Below are 27,035 nucleotides of genomic sequence, written 5' to 3' on the forward strand. Positions count from 1 at the left end.
AGAGTAAATCCATCCCATCTGATATAATGTTTGTTGCGCTTTCTTGCTGTATTGGCTGAACAATTTTTTACCAACTTTGAAGATAGATTTAGAGATAATTTGCATTAGAATATGAACTAAAAGTAGCTACTTACACTAAGACGTCTCAAAGGACGCTCAGAATATGAATAGTTTTAGTATAGTTCGGCCATTCAGAGAATGCGTTCCTGACACGTCGCGATTGAACTGACGACGTAACTTTGCAATGGCGTTGCAGTTACGATAAAAATATTTTTGCTGGTTGTTTACCGTTTTAACAATTGAGGAGCATTAAAACAACATTATTATATCAATAATCAATGAATGTAGTTACGTCGTCAGTTCAATCGCGACGTGTCAGGAACGCATTCTCTGAATGGCCGAACTATAATAATACATAGTTTAAAAAGCAATGTGTTCTGTTCCATAATCGAACACAAAACCATACCAACATGGAGAAACAAATGAAACTCGCAAACCACAAACCGCTCCATATTTGGCAGCATCTCATTCCGATTACAGGAAGCGTTGATTGACGCGTCGCCGATAAACAAGCGTGCCGCCCGGCGCCGCCCTCTTTTATACACCTTATACACATTTGACACTTCTGACGAAGGGACCGTTTGAAGTAATTTCTCGGAGTAGGGAAAAATGAACGGAGATACCATAATGCAGGTAGGCCACGCGCCTTCGTTTAGGTCAAATACGTGCGATGGATATGACTGAAAGGATCAGTTACGAGTGAATTAGCTAGGAGCTCTGGTCTTTGAGATATCTGTCAACGATTTTTAGCATTAAAAATGAGCGAGACTGTAACGTCCCTCGTCCCCAGCACACCCGCATTTTGCTGCGCTACTTTCTTAGGAGATTTTCAGTTATGGCATCTCCGCTAGTCATTTCCTTCTCCGTGCCTTATTCACGTTTGACGCTTGACGTAGGGACCGTTTGAAGTTACTCTGACTCGGACGGGAGGACGGGAGTGAAATGTTTCGGTACACAATAGGTAATTGGAAACGTTTGATTGCAAATGGGGGGTGTGAAATAGGTTATGAAATATGGAGGCTGAATGGTTTGGTAAAGGGGAGTATGTGGTGGACTGTATTCAACGTTTAGTTTTTATGGAATACAAACTCTACAGTTACCTATAGCTAAACATGTTATAATAAAAATATGGAAGTAGCAGACCGTCTGAAAAACGTAGACCGGTTCTAACATGGTCGTAAAAAATAGATAGGTATGATTTCATCAGTAATTATCAGGCAAAGAATATGCATGGTTGGTAATAGAACCATTAAAACATTTCAAAACATTCCAGTCGAATCTCATCTATTATTTCGAAATTCAAAACCTATGTTTACGGCGCAGACTATTAGCTTGCCTCTAGCAAAACGGTTGCCGACAAAATTACTATCAGAGCCCATACCAGACACGGGATGCAAAACTGCATTCTCAATTTCGCCCATAAATCATTTTACATACAAAACACGTCCGTATCTTTGCTTAATATTCATACAATTTAAATAATTTATACTAGAGAGTCGTTTGTCTAGACTCTGATTTTTGGCAAAGTCAAGGCTACGCTTGGCTGTACAGATGATAGCAGAATTGTTTGTAAGAGTATGATGTAAGTGTATTTTAAAGAGAAATTTGAGAAATTGTGGGTAAATTGCAATGCTTGTAATATTTGAATGGAATGAGATGTTTTACATAGATACTTTTCTAGTTCGGTTCAAATTACTTGTTTGCATGATTGGACGCTTGAAAATATTTGCAAAGTCGTCACAACTGAGTTTAGAAAGATACTAACCCTTATTTTCTTAATATACTTTGAGGAAATTCCGGAAACTAATATTTTAGATAGAATGGTTTATCATTTATTTCCGAACCATTTTTGTTTTTAAGGCAAATCTGTATTAAAATATTCATGAAAAGACTTCTATATCCGACAGTACTTTGCCAATGAATAAAAGTGATCTCGTATCCTCTCTATACTCTTAACGTTGGTACTCGTCCAAAATAACAAATTTAAAACGACCCGGCAATATTCTGAAAAGCGATTACTTATTATATGAATTTTAAAGGAATTTCGCCTTTATGGCTGTTAATTTAGGGACTAATCCAATTATGCAAGATATGTAATGCGTTTATATTGTGAACGTGGATTTCTTTATACGCTTATTATACAACGTTATTTTTTGTTTATGCGAAACCTGATACACCTATCTAGTATTTTTATGTAAAGAATCTATGTACGAAATTTCAAAACGGTATCATGAAAAATCATAAAGTTATAAGCTTGTTAAGTTACGGGACTGTCCGTAAAAATACATAATCACCACAAAACGCACACATGCCGCGCAAGGCGATAGCACTGTGCGCTCGCGCCCGCTATGAACTCGCCGTGACCTTTTTTGTGCGAGAATAAATACCTATTTGTGGTGTCCAACATTCAAAGTTTTTTAGATAATTTTGGGAAAAAATATAACATGGTGTAAAAACTACTGGAATCGATTCAGTTACTGATTCTGAACAAACTATATTCAGGTTTCGCACAAACAAAAAATAACGTTGTATACATGTATTTTAAATAGGACCGTAGTATAGCGAAGTCAAAAATACAGTAAAGTAATAACACTACCGTAAGAATGTGTACAGTCATATACTTATAGGTTTATTAAATAAGGTTAGGCCTCATTAGCCGTCAAGTCACTAGGTATTTTTTTTGTTTAAAAAAAATATTTTAGATAGCCCATTTACCATCGAAAGACTACGTACTTTTCGGGTGCCCAAAATTTATAGTACGGGACGCGGAATATTACTTACTCATTTGAAACTATGTTTGATCAGTCTCGAAAGTGTAAGCTTTATGTTAGTGCTAATGTACCAGAAATACAAAAAAAAGCATTTCAGCGTGTCAACGCATCATGAAGGGAAAAGCCTATGTTTTCAGCACACTTGAAACTTAATCCGTTTTCAAGTGTTTATTTAAAGCCTGTTTCGTTTATTTAAAGATATTTAGATCACGGCCTTTTCACACTGGTGGATTTTCCGAGTAGGCTTCCCACTAGGTTTTTTCACGCGGTTTTTAACACGCTTATATTGGCTTCACTTGTAACTATGTATGTAAGAAAATCTTAGAATCTTAATTTGACACACTTCCCGGTCTTCGATTAGGATAAAATTTTGCACACGCTCTGAGTTCTGGTGACAATACATGACAAGCGTTTTTTTCGTTTTTTAAACTAATATTTAATTTTATTATAGCACTTGTCAATTGTTTGAAACACCACGTCGCCCATACAAGCCGTTCAATTTTGCTCTGAAAAACCGCCGTTGTGAAAAGACTGAAAAGATTTAGTTATACCAAAGAGTATGACATTATTACGGTATTACAATAGATATGATGTCTTAAATAAAAAGATTGGTCGTATTTTTTTTTTATATTTATTTTCCAGACAATCTTGACACTGAAACCATGATAAGATTAACTGGACTTTTCCAAAAATATTTCGTAGGTAATTTTAAGTCGCATTGCTTTCACTCAGTCTGTAACTAATTCCTAAACGTAAAGTTTATTATAATCATAGGTAATTATACTATTTAAACTAGTAACACAAAATGACATCAAACTTATATCATAAAAACGTGTGACATGTCATACAATCTTATCTTATAATCTCTATTACAATCATGATGTAACAATACAGATGCAAATCTTTATTCTTCTTACTGAATCTTCCTTAAAGATAATATCTATATTTTGGCACACAAACACAAATCAATTCATAAGTATATCATATTCAATGATGATTTATATGTTTTTTTCCTCCTTCGATTATTATTTTTATACAGCTGTAATTGCTTATTTTCCACCTTATCCATTGGTTACTATTTCAACTTTCAACAATCACACATCTTTTGGAAAAACGTCAGTCAATTCTAAAGGACTTGCAGCATAAACAAACTTAGTATCGAATCTAGAATCGATATCTAAACACAACCTCTTCAATTCGACATTGAAATTCAAGAGCAAAATTTGATGTGTCTTATCCAAATCTTTTATGATGGCCATGAGATTGTAGGCTGCTGTGTAATCTAGTTTCCTTAAATTTGCTCCATCTACAACGACTGGTGTGCTGGTACCAATATAAGATGCCTTCATAACTCGCTGGCGGACATGTTCAGCTGCACAGTATGACACATTCTCACATAGAGATACGACCATCAGTTCTCCCTTCTCACATTTCATCTTATGAACTTCTACCGTAGGTCTTGCAACGTTATACAATAACAACAAAGCCTCAATCAAAACTCCAGTTATGATTCCATACTCCAATCCAGCAAATAAACACACTATCATCGTTACCAGCAGCAACACGAAATCTTTTAAACTATTCCTCCACAAGTTCGCAAATATTTGGTAATCGATCATGGAAAACATAGCTGTTATAATAAGACCAGCCAACGATGCCTTTGGTATGTAATAGAAGGTCGAAGTCAGTAATGTTAGAGCCACGATCAGAAGCAGAACCTTGGTTATTCCACCTGCTGGTGTCTTCACACCAGACACGTGGTTCAGTGCTGTTCTTGTAAAAGAGCCAGTTATGGGCATACTCTGTCCAAAAGATCCAACAATATTACAAAGTCCAATGGCAATCATTTCTTGAGTAGCATCAATCCTTCCAGCTTCAGCAAAGGCCTTAGCAATAGCCACAGTTTCCAAAATGGTTACAAAAGGTATCACAAACGACTGTACTCCTAGTACTTCTATCATGTCAGTAAAACTGTATGTTTGATTGCCAACCATTGTACTAAATGGTGGCCAACGGAATTCAGGCAGCCCACTCCCAATATCACCAATTATCAGCAATGGTTCAGTACCTAAAGTTACTTTTAGTAAGTAGACAATCATCATTCCAACGACCACGACGACGGCATTTCTTGACAACGATATGAACCATCTCATTTGTTTGCCAAAGCTGTCAGTACGCTTGCAACCTTCTCCCAGTTTCTTTAGAAATATCAGCATGATTATAGTCCCAGTGCTCAGTACGGCTTCCCATAGTCTTGCTGTCGTTATGTTGGTAATAAAGTTCTGAATTGACTCGGAAAAGAAATTTCCTGATGGACCTGCCAACCCGAAGAAAGACTTTAGTTGTGATGCTGCAATTTGCAGAGCAGCGGCAGTTGTGAAGCCACTGATGACTGGCATCGATATAAACTCGACTAGAAAGCCGAGGTTAAGGATGCCCAAAATAAATACGAAAGTTCCTGATAAAAATGCGGTGAGGATGGCGAAGTCTGCTGAGTAATCGGCAACGTATTTAGCAGTCATGGCAGCCAGAATAGCAGTAGGTCCAACAGTGACATTGTAACAGCTCCCAAAAATGACGTAGATTATTCCGGAGGTCAATGATGCGTACAATCCATATTCGGGCGACAATCCTGCAATCACTGCATACGCTATACCTTGAGGAATGGCAGTTAATCCCACTGTGATTCCAGCTATGACATCTTGAATGAAATATTCAGTTTTATACTTTGGCAACCATCCTATGACTGGCAGTCTTTTCTTCACAAGATCCATGGTGCATGTTTTTTGCAGACACTTTTTTGTTTTTCTGCGATACACTTTGCTTCTTGTTTCGTTTTCGGTTAGAACCGTCATTTTGGTGAACGTGTGTAGTTCAGTGCAATTTGAAAGTAACTGAGGAATAAGTACATTTTAAGCCACTCGAGATTTTCTAGTTTATCTGAAGCATAGACATTATCTTTATCGGTCATGTCAGAAATTGTGTTGTAAAGATACTTATGATGATTTCGCTATCGGAATCTTTGCTTCCGTAAATCGGACTGAATGACGTGTTACTTCACATGATTTTATATCCATGTAGGTAGGTCATCTAGAAGACAAACTAGTGAGAAAGTGCGTTAATAGATAAAGTTTGATGTAATAGTGATAATATGTATTTGTTTGTCGGTTTTATTCCATGTTTTTGGAGATATAGGCTGTAAGTGACACATTACAATAGTAATGCCGTTGCCTTATTATTCATCATATCCTCTGAATTCTGCCATATTCTACCTGCCTGAATTCTGCCTGCTCTTGACATCAAAACCTACTTTAATAAACACCTGAAACTCTAACCATACTTTAAAATTACCACACTGAAACTTACATAAACCATCAAGAACCGTCTTAATTAAATTTCCTCATTTATGATTAACAGTAAAACGCTGCCAAAATTGCGGAGGTATCAAATTTGACGTGTGCTCGTAAATCCAGCTATTTCGATTTGTGGGGACAATATTACGGGGTGGGGGTTACTATAAAAATCATTCTAATAAAGTCACCTCACTTTTAGTTGAAAACGCTCGGGTTTATGATGATGTTTTATGATTACAGATACTTTTTTCTTCAGGTATAGTCACTGAAATGTGCATTTGAGACATTCGCGGCGTTTTATGCAGTCATTTGTTTTTTAGGGTTGGTTATCTATGACTCGGTATCGGATGTTAAAGATTTTTTGGTAATGCAAATTGACACTTTTTTACATGTTGTAATCTCGTACCGTTGCCTCGTTTAGTGACAAGCTAACTTAAGAAAAAATACAAAGATTGAGTACCAAGATCACTGCAGTACCTATTAAATATTCAAGTTTATTTGACAAAATGCTGACGCTGCGTCGTAAAGCGTAAACGCCAAACAGTACTAAGCGCTATAACTTATACAATGGTACCACAAATTCATATTTAAAAACGCTAGATACATAATATAAAAGGTATTTAAGTACACGTAAATTATAACCGAACATTCTCAAAGGAGTAGATGACATTGTCTTCCATGACAAAGGTTATCACAGCTTATTGTTATAGAGACCTTCTCTTTGATCTAAACGCTGTAATTTTAGTTAAGTAATATGTAAATACTTATAAATTGTCCTTCTATTATATTTCTATGTAATTTATAACACTTTGTCACATCATATATTTGGTTTTACGTTAGTAAAATTTGTGATGTGTGTGTTTTCTGAGTACACAAAAACTGCCATGTACTTTTGTGTTATAAAAAGTTAATAAATGAAACTATGATCACACTATATTTTATTGAATTGAAAAATTCCTATAATGATTTTGAATATGTGTAATAAATAAATTAGCAGTTTTTAGATGCAATGCCTAAAGTGTTTTGAGTATAATAAATTCTAATAAATAATTGGACCCTACTCATAAAACGAACATAACTTCACCTACGGAAGGAAGGTATTTCCTTATTTATTCAACCGAAACCACCATGTTTAATACCAAATATCAACACTAATAAACAAACATCTACATTTACCAATACATACATACAAACAAGTCGGTCTATTTCGCCAAGCTTTAACCCTTAACTAACCGCGGGGGTAGTTCCGACCCACTTGGTTGCCGCAACCAACATAGTATTAATTCTCAAGATATTATTGGCTCAGGAATTAAGCCTGGTTCGGATCGATTAATGGAACGTGTATGAGATATGCTTGTACCTAATATTTGCTGGATGTGTTGTTAATTTTAGTAGTGAGATGTTTTGAATACCTGTAAGTTTGAATGCTGTAGGTTGAAGATAGATAGAATGGTTAGATTTGGGATTTGAGAAATATTGGATACTTTTAAGAATAAATTTTGGTTCTTCTTTGTTACGTTCATTTTTACGTAGTTAATAGTGTGCTCTGTAAAAATATTCTGTCAAGTACGTAAAATATAAATGTATTTTTCTTGTAATGGTCTTTGAAATCATAATAAAGATTGCTTTTTTTATCTTTGATTATCATGTTTGATTTATGACGATACGAAATTGTAGAATAATCTAGCAATTTCTCTAAACTACAATAGCCATAAAAATAATAATTTCCTTTACCTACGTAGGTCGCAGTAATAAATTCAGAGGTAACCATTAAGCTAGGCTAGATTTTATTTAGGTTATATTTTCCTTTCTCGAAACAGTTGTACTAATTTTATTTCCTTTTGTTTTCAGGTATGTATAATAAATTACTACAAACAGCACATAGATCTGACGTAAGTAAAAACAATTTTGTTTTTATTTTTGTGATAGCAGTCTTATTGTGTTTTACAAATTATTTGGGCTACGTAAATGTACATTCTTGAACGGAGGCCTAGAATTTTAGTGGGTTACATACTCTTATATAGAGGTACTTGCTGTGTTTAGGTTTTGTTTTTTAATCCTTTTTTATACTAAAAGAAAAGTTCAAATGTGAGTGTAGATAGTGGGGAGAGGCTTCTATTTTAGTTAGTAACCGATACCAAAAACAGATATTTATTTTATAACTAGCTGTTGCCCGCGACTTCGTCTGCGTGGGCAATTTGGAATTGTCAAAATACTACTTATGCCGTAGCGTAGGTGTATTCTTTTACATAACAATATAATTAGGATTACCACTTAGCAGCAGCACGGGTTGATCAATCAAGGTGGTGTCGACGGTGTGTGACTATTTATCTAAACAAAAGAAGTAAAGTTTGTGACGTTGAGGAAATCTCTGGATCTAGTCAACCGATTTGGAAAATTATTCCGTAATTCTCACATAAAACAAAGGTCTGACAAAGTTGTCATTTGTACATTTTCTGCAGCAGCTGCGACAAATCAGGAGCCAGAAAGTCTGTCAAACAGTTTTACTTACCACGGATAACGCGGTGTCTAGTTCACTGGGTTGAAGAGATCAGATAGGCACTCCAAGTAAACATTGGTACTCAAAAAGATTCGGTTTGACTGGAAGCCAACACCCACACAATTGAGGAATAGCTGGGTGGTTGATGACTGAGTCATCAGGCAAGCGCATAGTTTCACTACTTGTATTTTGGGGATTTTCTGTGCACTCACTCACTATGTTATGTTGGAATTCCACCGAAATGTTTGCATTAGTTCACGATCAGGTAAAGTATACGTCCGAGAGAGTAAGTCCAATTCGTGTGTTGGCACTTGAAGCCTGCAGTTCTTCCAAGATTTTCAAAATGTACGCTCGCAATTTGTCATTTCTTGGTGGAGCCAGCAGATCAGAAGAAACATAAGTGCTGTGTATACTGTGCGTCACTACTGCACAACGGTAAAATTTCGTCTTTATAAATAGCACAAACGTTCGCTCTCTTGCGGAGGACGTTTAAATACCATATTATGTGTCACACGTAGGTAAACAGGACAACAGTATATTATCATCGAACCGCTTTCAAAGATCTGATGAGCGAACAGACCAGAACCAGAAGAAAAAAAAAGACACATATATTTGCAAACAAATTGAAAAAACTTCTCCTAAGCAAATGCTACTATAGCGTCAAAGAATACCTTGACGATAAAAAGATAGTCGAATGAATAACTTGTGTTTTCCTAATCTACTATTGCATCTACTACTGTAATTAGACTTTCTAGCCTTCTTTTGCTGTACCCTAACAGGGTCCATAATATGTACCTAGCTTTAAGCCCCTTGTAACATCTTTATAACTTTATGGTATGCAAATAAATATGAATATGAATATGAATATGAACTGACTTGATCGCCTCGAGAAAATCAGAGCTCTATGAAGCGATCATTCGCTTTGATTCCTACTGCTATTGTGGTTTCTGAAAATGTATTCAATTAACCAACGATGAATATAATTCTTAGCCAGCCGACTCTTTTGACTTCTCGAAAATCATAACGATGGTTTTTGTGCAATGCACAAACGGAAATTCGATATACTACACATTCGATATTCACACTTCTACAGAATTGATATTAAAAGGTTTGACAACGGGCTATAGTAGCGTAGTTAAACTAACTGAAACAATTTTAGTGATCCTTCAATAAAGTTAGAGAAGCGGGTGTGCATGATGAACATTAAGAGTTGGTAAATACGTGATGATGATGACCTAATTCATTACTATTCTAATTTGTTCATGTACCACAAAACTCAAGTTAAGGTGGAGAAAAGGATTACCAAGCTCCCAAAGGCCTGGGCATTTGAAACACGTTGCATGGCATCCTGGAAAGTTACGTAATTCTCAGCCATCAGTTTGAGCAGTGTGAGGGAGTGTCAGGCTTTGGCCCTAGTGGGCCTCACAGGGGTTTGCTGAATCTCCTCGAGGGGCGCGTGAAATAACGGGTCTCCCAGAAGCCGGAAGGTCGATGACCCACTCAAAACTAATCGCTCACGCCTACGGTGGCCGGGAGTCGTCTCTCGACATCCGGCTTTCGTGGTGTCTTACCGCAGTGGCTGGAATGAGAGTTGGGAATTTTCAGTCGCTCCGCCGCCTCATTCTTTGTCATCCCATTTCTTCTCGCTCCAGATCATGGTTTAAACCGGGGCCGGGTGCGATAGGTCGCACAGTCCGCACAGTGGTGAGATCCGGGCGCCACCTCCATGAGATCAGAGTTGGGAATGTATGTTTGCAAAAACTAATAGAACATTTAGCTTAAACACGTTTGATAGTAATTCTGTCTTAGTAACTGAATAATATAAATGATATAAACGTAGCTATATAAAAGATGTTTTTTTAGACTCAGTCCGTGGGTCTGACTGTGACTGTTCGTAATTGTAAACGGTGTATTTGTGATATAATTCTTAGCTCGATGATTTGTGATCAGGAGTTGAAAGCAAGTATGTCTCTGGCCTGCGACGCGTAATTTGTACGTTTTCAGAACGAACGAACTCTTGTCTTCTGTTGACATCTTGTTGACATATTGTGACAGGTAGTTATTCCCATTGATGTTAATTTTAGAAGTGACACAATGTTTTCGGTCGTATTTTGCCTACATTTTTTATTACTCAAAAAGTGTATTAATAAGGACCTTCTATTTATATGTAAGTGAATTCAAAATAATGTAATATATTAAAACCAGGAACTTATTTTTAAGGATGTTTGAATATTAATTACAATGTTTTTTTTATAATAATAAAATCTTAGACTCGCAATGCACTTTCAGTGTGATGCATGTTTGTTATTGGATGAAATGAATGGATATTCATGTTTATGAGAGGTATAGCTTATATTATGTCAGAACAACATATGTAGACTTTTTAAGAATGTGGGGAAGTTCATAATTTCTTCGGGACGTGGGTACCGCTTCCCATGGGAACTACTGCCCGCACCGGGATAAAATATACCCTATGTTACTCGCAGATAATGTAGCTTTCTAATGGTGAAAGAATTATAAAAATGTCCCTGATGATGCGCTGATATTTCTTGTAGTGTTTTTATAGTAGCAAAATACACAAGTTGTCATATATTTTTTTCTTGAAAGTAAGAACATACCATGACAAAGTGAAGTCTGTTTTCATTGATATTTTACCTACTACCAGTTTTATGGCACATCTGTTTCTGCATGATTTTCTTCATCTATAATTTTAGGATATCATTTCTTTAAATTCAGTTTTTTGCTCAAGTTACTTATAAAAGCGTTATTTTTTATGTAAAGATAGATAATAGGCCGATAAACTTACAAAGTTCAACATTCAAATATGTGTCATTATTGCACCCGCTGTTGCAGAAACGTTAACAGAAATTATCGTTCATTGCTCATCCCCCGTAGGTGATAGCGTGATAATATATATCCTATATGTTGAACAGGCTCCCAGGTAATATTCATGCAAAATTTGATTTAAATCTATGCAGTACTTTTCGAGTTCAGTGAGACCAAACATACAGACAAACAGACAAACAGACAAACAGACAAAAATTCTAAAAACTATATATTTGGGTTCAGAATCGATAATAGATCACCCTCCAAGTATTCTTTTTAAAAAATATTCAATGTACAGTTTTGACTTTCCTATCATTTTATTATATGTATAGATAGATTAAGTATCTGAATATGATACATTTATTAACATATCAAGAGATCGAGATCTCTCAGAATTAAATACTTAGCAATTAGTACACCAATCCATAAATTGCCAATTTACAACAAAATCCTTTCGCCCATATTGTCACTTCCTTCAAACTTGATATTTCCCTTACAATGGATTCGGAAGACTTAAACTTAAGTGGGTATTAATTCCCCCATATATCAGTTGGGTAGTTTCTTCGGCAGCTGGGTCTTAGCGACCCTTCGCAACAAAGGGTTAATAAGATCGGCGCGCAGTGAACGGTTAACTTGCGTATGATTTAGTCATTAGTTTGTTAAGGAATGTGATCGTAAAATAGTTTGTTTGTCAGTTTGTAATTGGTATGTGATTTTGTTTTCTGTTGTTTAATTAATGTGGGATGAATTACTCATCTTTTTCATGTCTTTGCCGTAAAATTGATATTTATTCAGTGAAATGCTTTTTCTAATACTGCCCACTGTCTGTATTTCCAAATCACAAATCTTACAAGCCTTTACAAAATCAAACTATCTCTACATATTTAATTCCGTAATGCAAGAGATTTGAAAAATAAAACCAAAATGCAAAAATTACTTTGGGGAAAGTTATCGTTATTTTTGTGTTAAGTTGGTCAAACCAAAGATTGACTTTAGCTTATGCTTAACCATTTATATGCTACTATTCTAGATGCCAATTCAGTATACCACGCAAGATGTAAATAAACAATATATGTACTGTATTATGTACCTATTAAAAAAAAAACATTTTTTCCCCACCCCTCCTTTCACCAACAGTTGACTCTCATAATGATGATTGATCATCGACAGACCCCAGTAATTATCACTTTATTGACTATTAAGAGCCCCCTTGTAAATAACGGCTATTAAAAATAGTTATTTAGTCAACTAAAGTTCGTGACGCGGAAATGATTTATGAGATGAATATTTTAGAAAGGTTTTTAATGTCTTTTAATTAAATTTTGAGTTTTCTTTGTTATTGATACAAAAGTTTATTATTGCAAGTTAACTGATTTTAATAGGCTATAATATACTTCCAACCTACTCTCAAATAATTTTTGAAGTTTTTAATTGCATTTGCTTACATAAGGGGTAATCGAAGTACCTATATAATTAACAATAGTAACAAGAGAAAATACAAAAAAATCTGTATGATTCAACAGCCTATTTCATACTTTTGCACAAAGCTTACATTTTCCATATCTCTCTTCAAAGCCTAAAAATAAAAGTACTAAAATACGAACTTGGTATGTACGTAGCCGTCAACTCATACCAGCTGAGAACAATCAACATTAACAAAGAAATTAAATTTCATCACCTTAACCAAAGTCTTTCTGAAACCTACCTCAAAATAATGTAAGCTGAGGGAATCAAATTTCCATTTGTAACTTTAACTCAATGGCATAAGGTTGATTTTCGCGTAACAAAAAACTGCATGTTTATTTGTTATCAGTAATGTTGGGAACATATGCGGAGGCACGCGCACCTACATCACCGTGTTATCAGCACAAGTCGGGACTCGAACCCGCTACCCTATCGGACGCAGCTGAAATGTCGATAACATCACGACGTATAGGATGCGAGTTGAATTAAAGATGGTTGTTTTTTGTGTGGTGGTTTAGTAGTTTTTTATAGTTAGAATATAGTGAAAAACAAATGTAAGTTATCATTATCATAATCAAAATTAAAATGGACTCGAACACTAAAATCTACCAATGGAAACTGTCACGATTATGTACCAAAATAATACAAAACTGAACACAGCTTTTTCTCTTAACATTTTCAGTGTTCAGTTATTTTGTAACTTTGCTTGTGTAATGGATTTTTATTGCTTCTTTTTGTTCTTCCTGCCACGTTTCCAGATCTGACTGAACTGACTAAGAATACAACTGTGTGGTTACTGAGAATGTGAGAAAAAAATACTAGGTAAACATAAAACAAATTGTTGATCGACAACGCATTTTCCTTCAATATCTACAAAATATGTCATAACATCCTCATTCATGATAACAAATACCTAGTAAGCATCTGCAATTTTTCTGTGCAAAGTATTTTGGAAAAATCTCCTATATTATATGAGTCAGCAATTTTAGAAGAATTGCACATACTACACATTACAGCCTGCGGCTAAAGGCATCTTCACACGATACACTCGTCACCTTAAACGAAAATCCATACAGGGATGAAAAAATAAATCTGTCATACAAAAGTGCTGATTCACGTTAATAAATTTGGTTGCAATTGTCCCCATTTGACGCGTTTGGCAATAGAAATATTGGGGGATAAGCGTTCCCTTGTCCTGAAGGGGGAATATTGAATGCTTGTATCAGCACTGATTTGTTTCATCGTGGTGAGATGGTCGTCGATGAGGGCTTTTATGTGACGTCACGTTTTTATGATTTCCTTGACGGTGTGGTGGTGGTCGTTGCTTGATAAAGTAGGTATTATTTACTGCGGTGAGTCATTTCGTTGTAAATTCATTGATAATATATAACGAACACTATTTAATCCGCGTCCCGAGGGAACTACTTCCCACTTATATATAAAAGGTAGTCGATTTGATATTCTGATTAAGTGAGTACTTTTATCAAGCTTTTTATATCAAGTAAACTAAATTACCTATACATATATTCATACTCATACATCCGTACAAATGCAAACTTCAGCATTATAATGCTAGGGCCAAGGCCTGTCGGGGCTGCGGGATTGTTCGAAAGAGTTACCGCGGCCCTGGTACATTAAAGGCCTACGACGGAACACGACGGTTTTTAGTCAGTAAGAGTCGTTCGTCGTTAAAAAAAAGGTAGGATATTGGTGAGAGATTTCATATTATAATACACCTGTCATTTTTTTTAGATTTTTTAAATATCAAAGTGAGTTTCGACTGATGGTCACTTTGTAATTATAATTTTAAGTAACAGCATACTAAGAAGAAGTTATCTGCTTAAAATTCTTCAAAATCATAATTCCATCCAAAACCACATAACATACTAATTCAACCCTCCCCCAAATCAAACACAATCAAAATTACACTCATCCCACAGAAAAAAAACGCCTTCCAACACCAACTAAATTTCCCATAAGAAAATTGTTTTCAAAGATATCATGGCGTATGATAAATGCCGGCATTACTCCTGGCCTGCCACATCCAGGCATGTTAATCTTGGACGTCGTCTGCACGCACCGAGAGAGATATATCACGGGAGCTGAGAGCCATTGGGAATTTTTCACATCATATTTTCCAGTTTTCTAGTAGTTTTTCCAGAATGTGGTTGGTCTGTCTGGTACTATATAGACAGGAATGTTGACAGAATTGATGTTTGTTCGTATGTAGCTGTACTTAGTTGTTTCTTTAATTTCTAGCCATGTTTTTAGGAAATAAAATGTGAATAAATAATACTTATACTTTTGGGGACTGTTTCAGCGGATGTCTAAGTTTTATGCTTTACAAAAAAAAAAAATCGTTACAAAAAACATGATAAAGAATATCCTTCCATTCAACTTTCGGCATAAAAACATAATAGTCCGAATAATATACAATATATTACACCTGACTCCACCTATTTTTAAAAATTATCTCACATCCATGGCATTGACATACCTAATCACGTGGAAATAATGGTTGAGCGGGCACGTCGTTGTTGTCTTTTAAAACCAGTATACCTTGGTCTTCTCGCCCTCTTAAAAGACCCCCCATTCGGACCGCAAGGGGGGATCTTGCTACGTAGACCAAAGGACCAAGTTAAAATGGTCCTTAGTGGCGCAACGTATCTCCCTAGACCTTTTTTCGTAAAATTTCAAGCTTCTGAATAGAGAATAGTTTCCAGATGATTAAATCGCACCGTTAGGCAGCGATTTGTTGCGAAAAAACACGTCATCTGTAAGGAGGTTGCGATAGGAGACGATATTTTTTGCATTTTATTATGATTCGGTTACTAGGTTATCTTGCTATTCTTTGGTTTGTTTATATTTAGAGAATACCTTCTTTAGTTAAATGCTTGTACGAGAACTTTTAATTACTTACCTTCACTAAACGTGGTGATTAATGCTCAATCCTTCTCCGTGTGAGAGGAGGCCTGTGCTCAGCAGTGGGACGATAAAAAGGCTGTAACAGTAACAGTAACAGTAACTAAACGTGTGCTTTTATAAATTACAAATCAATTGAAACCTTCATTCTTAAAGTCAGTTGTTAAGAGAATCGTTTACTTCATCTCATTCTCTTATTCATCACTTTGTATATTTATGTCAAAGTTTTGGGTACTATTTAAGCTGCGCTATCGGATAATTTGAAGTACTAACTGAATTATAGTTTCTATTGCACGTTCTTAAAAGTTTTACATAGTTTAGCAACGATTACGTCTGTCATGAAACAACCCTAAGTGACTTGCTCATTCAACAATCAATAAACAAAAACGAGACATGTTACCCAACTATCGTAATATTTCACAAACTGGACCCCAAACATTAATCTCTGTTTCACGTTAAACGCCTGCATAATTGAGGTCACATCAAAAACAAACATATTAATATTAACATTACCTGATGCCTCTCAAAATTTTGCAAACTTATTTTTGCAATCACACTCACTCTTAACTCAACTGTTATAAAATTCAATTTCGAATGTACGAACTTTAATTCGAATTCGTAACTCTCAAACTTGATCTGCACACTTACAAATGCGTGATATTCAACCCTTATGTTGAAAGGAATAGTGTTGCTTTTCGCTTGTGCGAAATGTTGGGAAAGTTTGTAACATTTAGGGTCGCTCGGCCCTCGTCAAACGTACTCCGGTACAGGCAGAGGTAATGAAATAGCAAGCAAATGAGGCATGCGTAGTTGCCAATAGCAACCTTTCACATCATTCATTTGTGACGGTGTTTGGAAGTCGATATATACCCATACATTGGCACATATATACAATACTGGGCTTACAGCTGTAGACCGATATACAGAAGTAATTACAAGTATGAGCTTTGGTTCAATCCATGCGTCCTTTGATGATTCGCGCCAGCCTAAAAGCTGGGAGTACAAAGGGTTTCAAAGCTTAGGTTATAGGCCAGTTGCTGTTCAAATTGATAGCCTCTCCAATAATTATTTTGTATAGGAATAGTCGATATAGCCGAAAATCGATCTCAGTGGCGTGCACTTGGAGAGGCCTATGTCCAGCAGTGGACTGCTGTAGGCTGATGATGATGATGATGATGATAGGAATAGTGGATTTAATCGCTGTGGAATCCTGCGCATGATGGTGCACTTTTGAAGGCATTTTATTTGCATAGTTTCGAGCAATCAAATAATGGAAACTTTAATTAGCTCACTTAAACCAAGAAATGGTCTGATATGAATGAAAGATGGAAATGTCTATGTATTCACTTCAAAATGGTGACTATCATTGTCAAACAAAAGTGAATACCTAAGTGCGCATTGAATATATAAATATAGCTTAATGTATTATAGAATTGTATCGTGTAATAATATAAACACTTTTTTTATATTGCACTTGAAAAATATGTGTATGTTTTACTATAGGTAACTAACAAGACTATCAAGTTCTTTCGATCGCGGGATGTATATCGCTTTTTCATTGGCACCCAATTTTCCGCCTAATGCCATGAATATAAATTGAAAGTGTTGCCAACAAACTCGGTATTGCAAGACGACCAAAGTTTTTCGGAGGTTATTGACTTATGAAATAACATATTTCATTATCAGAAAAGCTTTATTTTTATGACAAGACAATGAAATAACTAGTAGTTAAATCTTAGTAAGTTGTATAGTGTATTCTACTAGATAAATATGGCAACGATGGGACATAGATTTTCCTCAAAGCTAAAGAGGTTTTTACCACACAAAGAAAAAGATTTCGAGCCATATCTCCCACGGATGAGCGGCAGACACTCTTTGCATATGTATCGCTAAAAACGTACACCCGATCCCATTTCCCTGACAATAAAACCGATCCATACCCGTCTGCAGTCTATCTCGCCAAGAGGGTATTTTGAAAAATATCCAACATCAACTACGCCCATTAACAACAGCTTTTGTTTACCAACTATTTTTTTCCACAGTATTTTTACCCACTTTTCATAATTTATGTCGACATTTTTAACCTTTGACATACAGCTGAATGCCCACTTTCCCCGGACGGATAGTAATGGAAATTTTACGGCACTTTTTATGGGTTTTTGAGGGCTTCTTCTTCGCGAAAACTGTGTGTTTTGTTAAAAAAAGCGCTTTGAATGAAAATGAGGGACGGCGGGTGACGAAAACGTTTTACGGATATTTTCATGGTGTGGACAAAGGTGCGTTTAATGGTTTTATGTTTGTGAGATTTTATGGTAAAAATATTCATGCATTGCGTTTTGGGATACGTGTTTCTCTAGGACTTGCTGAAAAGGTTTAAAAGAAAAAAAAAACATGAACTTTTGAACACATTTTATAGTCACTGCGATATATGTTCTTACGGTACTGAACTGTAGGTTTATTTATAACTAGCTTCCGCCAGCGGCTTCGCCCGCGTGGTGTGTTGATAAAAAGTAGCCTATCTGTTAATCCAGGGTATCACCTATCTACATACCAAATTTCAATCAAATCGGTCCAGCCGTTTTTGCGTGATTGAATAACAAACATACATCCATACATTCTCACAAACTTTCACATTTATAATATAAGTAGGATAAGTAGGATTTAAAGATATAAAACAGTGTATAATAACAAAAGAAATAGCAAATCCACTGTCGTGAAACATTTCCTCCGGCAAATCATACACCTATCTTTAAAATCCCCTACAAACCACAACTCTGCATGAAAAACGGTGCAAAAACTTAAAAAAAACACACGATAAATATCTGAGCTAATATTTCCTAACATAAATTGTCTAGGTACGGTCCAATATTTATATTGACGGTACAATAAAAATATTGGATCTACACGCTGTACGGAACCAAGAAGAATAACCGTACTACTGGTGTAAAATTCTCATCATAATTCTAATACCTAATGAATACTAGTACCTCATACTTATCGTTTGAGAAAGGCATTTTCGTCTAATTCGTCTACTACACTACTGTTCGGTTCTAAGAACGCTATGATGCACCTACTTCTCTATGTTCTTAAAAATATAGTTGCGAAACTTGTTACCAATTCTCATAATAAGATGAGAAACTCATCATGCATCAAAATTATTTATACAGTTTCATTCTCACGTCCTTTTACCTATAACTCATTAATGAATCAACAAATGCGAATCGATAAACTCGATTCTCAATTTGCAAGCCAATAGTAGTGCCTCGAAACAAACATTAAGTTGGTTCTCTATAACAAATCACGTAGTCGGTGATTTTCACCTGTGTTCGGTAAATAAGTATCCTAGGGGGATATCTACATTGCGAGCATTAGTCTAGTCTAGAAGAACATTATTGATGGGCAAAACTACTTAGCTGTCTAAATGTTTTATGCTTTGCAGTTGAAACTGTGAAAAGTATTTTGAAGCGGTTTGGATGAAAGATCTCTTTGACTAAATTGGTTGATTCTGATGCAATTTTTTTCGTACTATGAGAAGTATTCTATAAAGTATAAGCAACAACCATGTAGAAAAAATACTTTGTGATAAAAGAAAATGGTATTATATCAATATTGACGGTTTTACTAACTATTAAGGTAATCTTTATGAGTTTAAGACCTCACCTGCTTATATCTTGAATCTTCAAGAATCTTTTCAAAACATTGACCATTACTTCCTTGCATCTATCTCTATCAACTTTTCACAGCCATTATAAATCGGCCCCATCTTTTCTAAGGCTCGGCCGTTGCCCGTCTGCCGCATATAATAGAGATGAGCAGATTTGTATGGCATACCTAAAACTACCCGCTTTGTACCTATACCCCCCCCCCCTCACATTCCAACCATCTTTAGTCTAGACTCAATGACGTTTTATATTGGACTTTGATTAAAGGCTCAAATTAGTTTTAATGGGAGATTTCATTGTTTGAGTTTATTAAATTTTAATCGAGTGAGCGATTTTGCTTATGGAGTCTGTCTAGACTTCGGATCGATGTTCATTAAATAAACAGGTGTATTTTAAAGTAGGTTTTTAATTAAGTTAAGACAAAGTCATTCTTGTGTCTTAGACGTGACTAAGATAGTTAAACAACATTGTAAGAAAAGTTACACTTAGCTCTGTTATTGACGCTAAAATGGTGTTTGAAATAAAGTTACTGATAGCCTTAGAATTTCACACGGAGATGGGACACCTATATTTATGTCCAAATTCTTTAAGACAGCTAAATACATCATCATCATAATATCCTTAACACAATAATCATTTACAAATTACCTATTCGTAATCAATTTTCCTCTAACACAAAATTACTGAAGCTTCGAGAACTCTTGACATGAAGTGTCATAGTTGACAGGAGCTCACTGACAGCAGGAACCCACTTCACATAGCTCACGTGAAATGTCATGTTTAATTAAATGCTCATGAAAGGGGTGCAGGAATGATTTTGTTAAATAAATATATGGTTCTGTGGGATGGTGTGTTTTAATTTCATAAACAAAATAGGCGGTATATTGGTGTGCGACAAAATATGGGATGAAAATTAAAACATAGTTTTTCGTTGTTTTTTGAAACTATTAAATGTGTTTGCGGAAACGATTTTTTGGTTTGACTGCGTAGGGGATAAAAAAATTGACATCTTTTTTTTTGTCTTGTTATCCTTAATAGGCATGATGACAAATTTTTAAATTCCTTTGTATGATGTAGGTATACGTCTATTTTATATGAAAAATTATTAATTTTAAGAAAATGCGAAGTTTTTTTATCAAATAATTGCATTTTTCTCTGTCCACTTTGAATCCGGCGCGAAAACGCTTGTCAGTGTCATGTCGTCACTTGTGACGTCACGACTGAAATTACAAGACGCAAGTAAACAACGCTCGTGCAATAATTAAGTTTTTTGTGTTATTAAAAATGAATTCGAAAGTGCATAGGTGTTGTGGGGTCCCCCAATGTAAGAACACATCCAAAACAACTCCTGATAAGTTATTTGTGTACGTTCCTCACAATAAAAAAATACGAAACAAGTGGCTTAAACTTGCATGGCGAGATTCAAAAGCAATATTGCCCAGGGTACAACTTTATTTTTGTGAAGATCACTTTGATGTAAGTTATTACATAGTTCTCTAGATTCTAGCATAGTTTATAATGTAAATAACTATTTCGAGGTTAGGTTTCATCTCTCATTGTTTTTTAATTAAACTAGTATACTTACATGGAAGTTTTAACATTTCTAAATTCAGCTGAACAAAAATCTTTATTTGATGCCAAAAACTTTCCCAGCATTATGATATCAATTCTAGGCAAATTAGCGCTGTTTGCCTTGATAAATCCGGGCTCCATAACTCGTGTTATAAACAATTAATTAATTAGAAACAAAGATCGCAGTGGAAGTTCACAATAACGAAATGTGACGTTCGTGCGCTTTCGCGCGAGTTGTTTTCAGAGATGACGTCACGAGCTCTGATTGGTGTTCAAGATATCATGGCGGATTGCCTTATTTCGTAATTTTATTTTATAAAAATACATATTAATCACATTATTAATAAAGAAAACAATGCGCGTTTTATATTCCAAGCTTCAAGTTTAATTTAATAAATATATTATTTTAATGATTTTTTATTACTGTCATCATGCCTATTATTTTGAAAACTACACAGTCAACAAATAGAGGTAGATTAATATAAAACTTTAATATTAATATTTTGGGCTATTAATTTGATTCAAAGACAACTAATACTCAAGAGAAGCAGCATGATACTCTTGTTCTCCGACAATCTGATATGAGTGATCTTGAATACAATGTGACGAGCGATTCCTCTTGACACGACGTGTATGCTTTAGTCATACGATACGTTTGGATAACAGCCTGCATTAATACTCCTGTATGTTCAGATTGTGTGGCTTAGGTGTAGTAAAAGATGTAAATAGGGTGCATTTTGGAATAAAACAACGATTTTTAACTAGCAAATCAAAATTCATATTTTTCGGCATTTTGACTGTATTTATGTTCAGAAATTCTTTGTGATAGGTATATGATGAATACCTGGTAAAATTATAAAGTAACTCTGTCTGTATGTATGTCTCACTTTCACGCCAGAATTACTGAACCGATTTAAATGAAAGGTACATTACTTAAGTCTACTAGAACTTAAAAAAAAAACATTACATAAAAGGCCTCAGGACGACGACAGGTGTCCGTATCTAACAAAATGAAGGCAAGAGCATAAGTCACCATACTTAGAATATAAAATAAACATACCTACTTTTAAACGTTTACCTTAAAACGTTAAAAATTGATCACTAAAAAAGCACATTGAACTACAAAGAAACCAGCAATACGTCTTACAGTAACACCTTCAAACTGCCAGCTTCGAACAAAATGGCACGCGCAAAACGATCTCATTACCTTCCGCCGTAATGGCAGAGGATTGCCAAGGAAGTGGCAGAATGGCACGTGATGGATTGGCCAGTTTTAGGCTGGGACTCCACCGAACTAAACATGTGTGCGCTATGCTTGATGACCTCGATGGTGCAATGGTCCCGGGTTCGATTCCCGGTACGGTCGACATATGTATGTGTGATGAGCATACTTGTTGGCCGTTGTCTGGGTATTATAATATGTATATTATGTCTTTATAAATATGTACAAGTATATCTAGGTAGTTTATCAGAGAGAAAATGTGTCAATAACACATCAAGCATGGCGAATGAAAAAAAGTAATTAGTCCGTCACATATTTGTTGCGTTTATGTCTTAGTAAATATTTAATGTTTTGCTAAAATAAAAAAATACAAAGCTAACATTTTTTGACAATCTAAAATTAGAATTTACTACTGATTTAAAAAATATCACCCCGCTCGTGGAGTCCCAGCCTTACTTACAAGCTAATGAGTGTGATCGGGCTTTATCTGGCAGCTTGATGTTTGATCGATGGCTGCCCATTGCTAGTGAGGGGAGGAGGGGGGAGGGGAGATAATGTTGTACAGAATATGGACCGACACGCCTGTGATCTGGGGTTAGTCGGGGGCAATTTTTTTGCACAGTTACAGTTTAAAAATGGGTGGTTGTAGCTTGGTTGTTGTTTGATTGGTGGAATTCATATTAGTAGGTAAAAGTTTATAAAAGTGTCTTCATATGAGTAAAAATTACTTTAGTAAGAAACAGAGACAAAGTACATTTATTTATTTATTTACTAAATTAGGCCGGCCGCAGGCCAATTACACTAATTAAGGGCATGTCTAACACACTGACTTCTACATACCTTAAGATAATTTTTCATTTTCCTTATACTTGAAATTATGATACTTTTTACATCTTTTAGAAAAGAGCTTTCAGATTGCAAGTAACTATAGCCAAACAGTGACTGTTGTCCCTAGCATACTTAATTAATCGACCTTGTCACATGTCAAGTGATATTCTATGTAACTTGAAGAACTCTTTACACCCAAGAGACTAGACTAAACAAAACCACTATATTTATTCAAAAGCCAAAAAAAAAGTCAGTCAACACGTGCTAGTACAGTCAGCAGCATATGCATTGTAAAGAAGCTAAAGAATGGAAAGATTAGTAGCGTACACTCGTGTGCAATAGTACAAATCTTTGATTAAAATTGTTCCAGTGACCTGGGTATGACAAACTGCAGATGAGATTTATTAATGTACCTCTATTATTGCAATTTTAAGCAAAGTTCGGCAAGAGAGTTCGGATATAATTAACAAACCTAAAAGTGCTAACAGTTTTATTTCTCAAGCCAACCAACAGTCTTCAATTTTTTTAGCTCATTTTATATCATTCCTATTTTCTTTTTAATGTAACAGACCCAATTTCATAACTCCCAACTATACCAACCGCGCTTATAGTCACCATTGACATGCGTCCCACTGTACACGCGTATAGATTAACAATAATTAAGTAGCGCGCAATGCGGGGGTCCCACAGACAACTATTCTCGTTCATACATTCGTTCACAGCTGGTGAACTAATTATGTTAGTTCATTCATGAAGTTTTTGTTAAAGTTGGGATTTGATTGTCTGAGTGGGCCATGCTGGTGATGATTAAGAAATTGTAGTCGAGTTTTTGTAAAAAAAACGTTTGATTCCTGTGAATTCTCTTGGTTAAAATGTAATGAAATTATGCGAACAAAGCATGTATTTCATAGTAAAAAAAAACAGTTCATGTCGTATAATGTTGCCTCTCTGAAGTCAGCTACTGATGGCTGGGACATGTGCAAAGTTTTGTTGGAATATTTTGATTATAGTAAAGTAAAATTATGAAATGAACAGAGTTGTAATGCTTTTATTCCGTTTTGTCAAACTACAATTGATGCTAACTTTATTATCATTTTTTGTTTCAGGTAACGAATGACAAGGCTATCAGGACCCTTCATAAGTTACGTTAGTAATGGTGACGTTGTAAGTAAGGAGCCTATTACAAGCACAAATTCAAGCATACATTATATCTAATAGAAACACAAGAAAAACTCCATAACCAAACAAAACATCTTACAACAACCAACGATAAATTTATCCTTATTTACTTCCACACAAAAATGCATCTTCATCCCCCTAAAACAAGAAATAAACAACATTTTCTCAAGTCTAGAACTTTGGCATTTCCATTCTATTCAGCAAGTACTAGACTGCATCTTAGCAATATTTAATAGTCTACCTAGACTAGACTAAGTGCTAGTACCGAATTTAATTTAGTTTTCAAATGCTACTTCATTTTGTATTCTAGTATATACAATGGTTTTTGGAGATATGAGGGTAATGACATTTAAAAGGCTGTGTTTGGGATTATTTTTCAGCTTTATAATCCATAGAGGTATAGTAAAATATTATGAATTTATTTGTACAAGGCCTATGTGAAAAAAATAGAAACCACTGTACATAATTCGTAAAACAAACAAGCACACAGCTGACAGAATGGTACAAACAATGGACTTCAAACTTCATAGCAAATATATCTATATTATATAATATTATGTCACACTCACAAAATATGACGAAGTTAAAAGTGATCTGATTGATCTCTCTAGGCGGCTGGTTGACGCTTCTCGTGACCAGAAGGCTGGCTATTACCTCGGACAAAGAATCAGCATGGCGATCCAACGAGGTAATGCTGCCAGCCTCTTGGGCACGCTCCCAGTTGACAGCGATGGGGACGAATTTTTTGACGCTTTTTAGTTGTTTGTTTTACTAGGATAATTTTTGATTTTTATTGTAAATATCTATGTAAATTAAAAAAAAAAATAGTTAAAAGTTCCAAAACATTTCATATAATCCTAGCTTAAAACTGAAAGCTAAGTACCTATTTATTCATAGTAAGCAGTAAAATACATGAAATTAATATTGTTTTGTTGGTCCAAACATAGCTGGAATAAAATGTTCACGATTTATTTCAGCATATTTCATGTTTATTGTACCTACGTATATCTAGCTAGATTTTTATTTTTATTTTTCGCTAGTCGGCGAGCTCTCCAGCCCTTTTTCATCGTTATTTTATAGACTTATTTATTTTGTGGGACCTTAGTCTAGCCAGTAAAATTGGTATCTATGATAATAAAATGCATATTTGTTGATTTTTGGCTAGACTGTATGTTTTTCTTATCTTGTTTTTAATCTCTGCGGTAATAAATTCGGTTTTTAATATTTTAGAATAATGTTCGCTTATTTTGCACGTGTTGCTGAGCTTTTTTGTGTGTTTTAGACTCGTGTTTAGACTTGAGCTTTAGTACTGATAATAATTCTTATTTTTATAAATTATAAATTCTTATTTTTAGTGTTAACAAGTCTATCTGTAATTTCTTCTACTCATTGCATGTAACAAATTGGTGCCCCTTTAAACATCAACTCCTCAAAAAGTAGGCCTTACCTCTGTACAATACTTACCTAGCGTTTTGATTTGTTTTGCTAAGTTCTTGAGCTTTTATTCACGCATGACCTCTTTTTTCAGTCGCCTAGTTGTTGTATATCACACTACTAGGTAAATACTCAAAATCTTTACTAACCAACGTCATCAAAATACCATATCCTTGAACATAAAAAGCTAAGCTAAAACCTTGTTAGTAAACAAAACCAACATTCTAACAGCTGGCTCCATATCCCTCTCTTTCCCTCCCACGGCTTCTTATCACACCGTCTTGCGGTACTAAAAATATGAGCCTATTAACGAAAATTCAATATTTAGGTTACACTAAAAACTTATCCTTTCGATTATTTAGTGTAGCATTCTATAATGTTATCGCAAACCGTAATAATTTACCCCTCTTAGGGATAACAAAGAGACCAAATAAGTTTGGCCCTCGTTGGGAGCGAGCGAGAGTTCCCTTCGTCCTACGTTCTTGCCGTCAGTGTGGGGTCGAAACCCGGGCAGAGAGGTCGCGTACTCCGTCGGTATCGTGCTGGAAAAGCGCTGGTTGGATCGCGATAGACAAACGATTTGCAGTGACAAAGTGACCTTGTAAAAACGTTAGTTTACAAACATTTGTGTGTTGATTATTGAAATTTTGATGTGGTAACTGGGCCGAAATTTCGTGCGTCCCGTGTAATTCTTATCAAGTCGCGTGTGCTTTTCAAACGAAAGGAACCGATAAGGAGTCAAAAATTATTTTATATCAATTTTTCAAGGTGATTCTTTGATTTTATTTGTTTTTATGTAAATTCGTGTAACATTTATTATATATTTTTTATCATTTAATTTATCTTAGATTGTTTTGTATATATTTAAACTGTGTATATTGGATATTTATCTAAGTAAACCATAGTTTATTTCACAGTCATTGATCAGCTACCCACGTTACGCAATTGAATAGACCGATTTGAGCAGAAACGATTATTATTTCAATTTATAAAGCTATTAAAGAATTTATGGTTTTAATTAAGCACGGTTATTTATTAGCTATTCATTTTTGTTAAGCATCTGTTTTTGTAAATACAAACCAAATAGATTCTTATTTTTTCTTTGAACGTTTTTCAATATTAAGTTTCTTGAAGTAAGATAAGATACAGGCAAGAAATGCTTTGGTGAAAACAGTGAGAAAATGGAAAGATATATCTAGGAATTTTGAATAGGTAGATTATTCTTTTAAAAAACATTCGATT

The 27,035-nt window shown here is 35.1% G+C and overlaps 2 protein-coding genes across 6 annotated transcripts in view; one reads left to right on the plus strand and one right to left on the minus strand.

The window, feature by feature from the left end:
* The window catches only part of LOC124631054, a 371,162-nt gene that overhangs the window by 161,940 nt on the left and 182,187 nt on the right, over nt 1-27,035 (plus strand). The window contains exon 1 of one of the 5 annotated variants that reach the window (XM_047165179.1): nt 26,277-26,561. The exons of the other annotated variants lie outside the window; for them this stretch is intronic. The gene's annotated coding sequence lies outside the window, so the exon portion shown is untranslated. Of the gene's footprint in view, nt 1-26,276; nt 26,562-27,035 lie in introns of those variants that run through there. 5 annotated transcript variants of the gene reach the window in all.
* On the minus strand, nt 3,405-5,721 carry LOC124631055 (sodium-independent sulfate anion transporter-like). Its single transcript, XM_047165182.1, has one exon. The coding sequence runs from the start codon at nt 5,684-5,686 to the stop codon at nt 3,926-3,928; it is 1,761 nt and encodes a 586-aa protein (XP_047021138.1). The 5' UTR covers nt 5,687-5,721; the 3' UTR covers nt 3,405-3,925.

This window comes from Helicoverpa zea, chromosome 6, assembly GCF_022581195.2.
Source record: "Helicoverpa zea isolate HzStark_Cry1AcR chromosome 6, ilHelZeax1.1, whole genome shotgun sequence".
Lineage (NCBI taxonomy): Eukaryota > Metazoa > Arthropoda > Insecta > Lepidoptera > Noctuidae > Helicoverpa > Helicoverpa zea.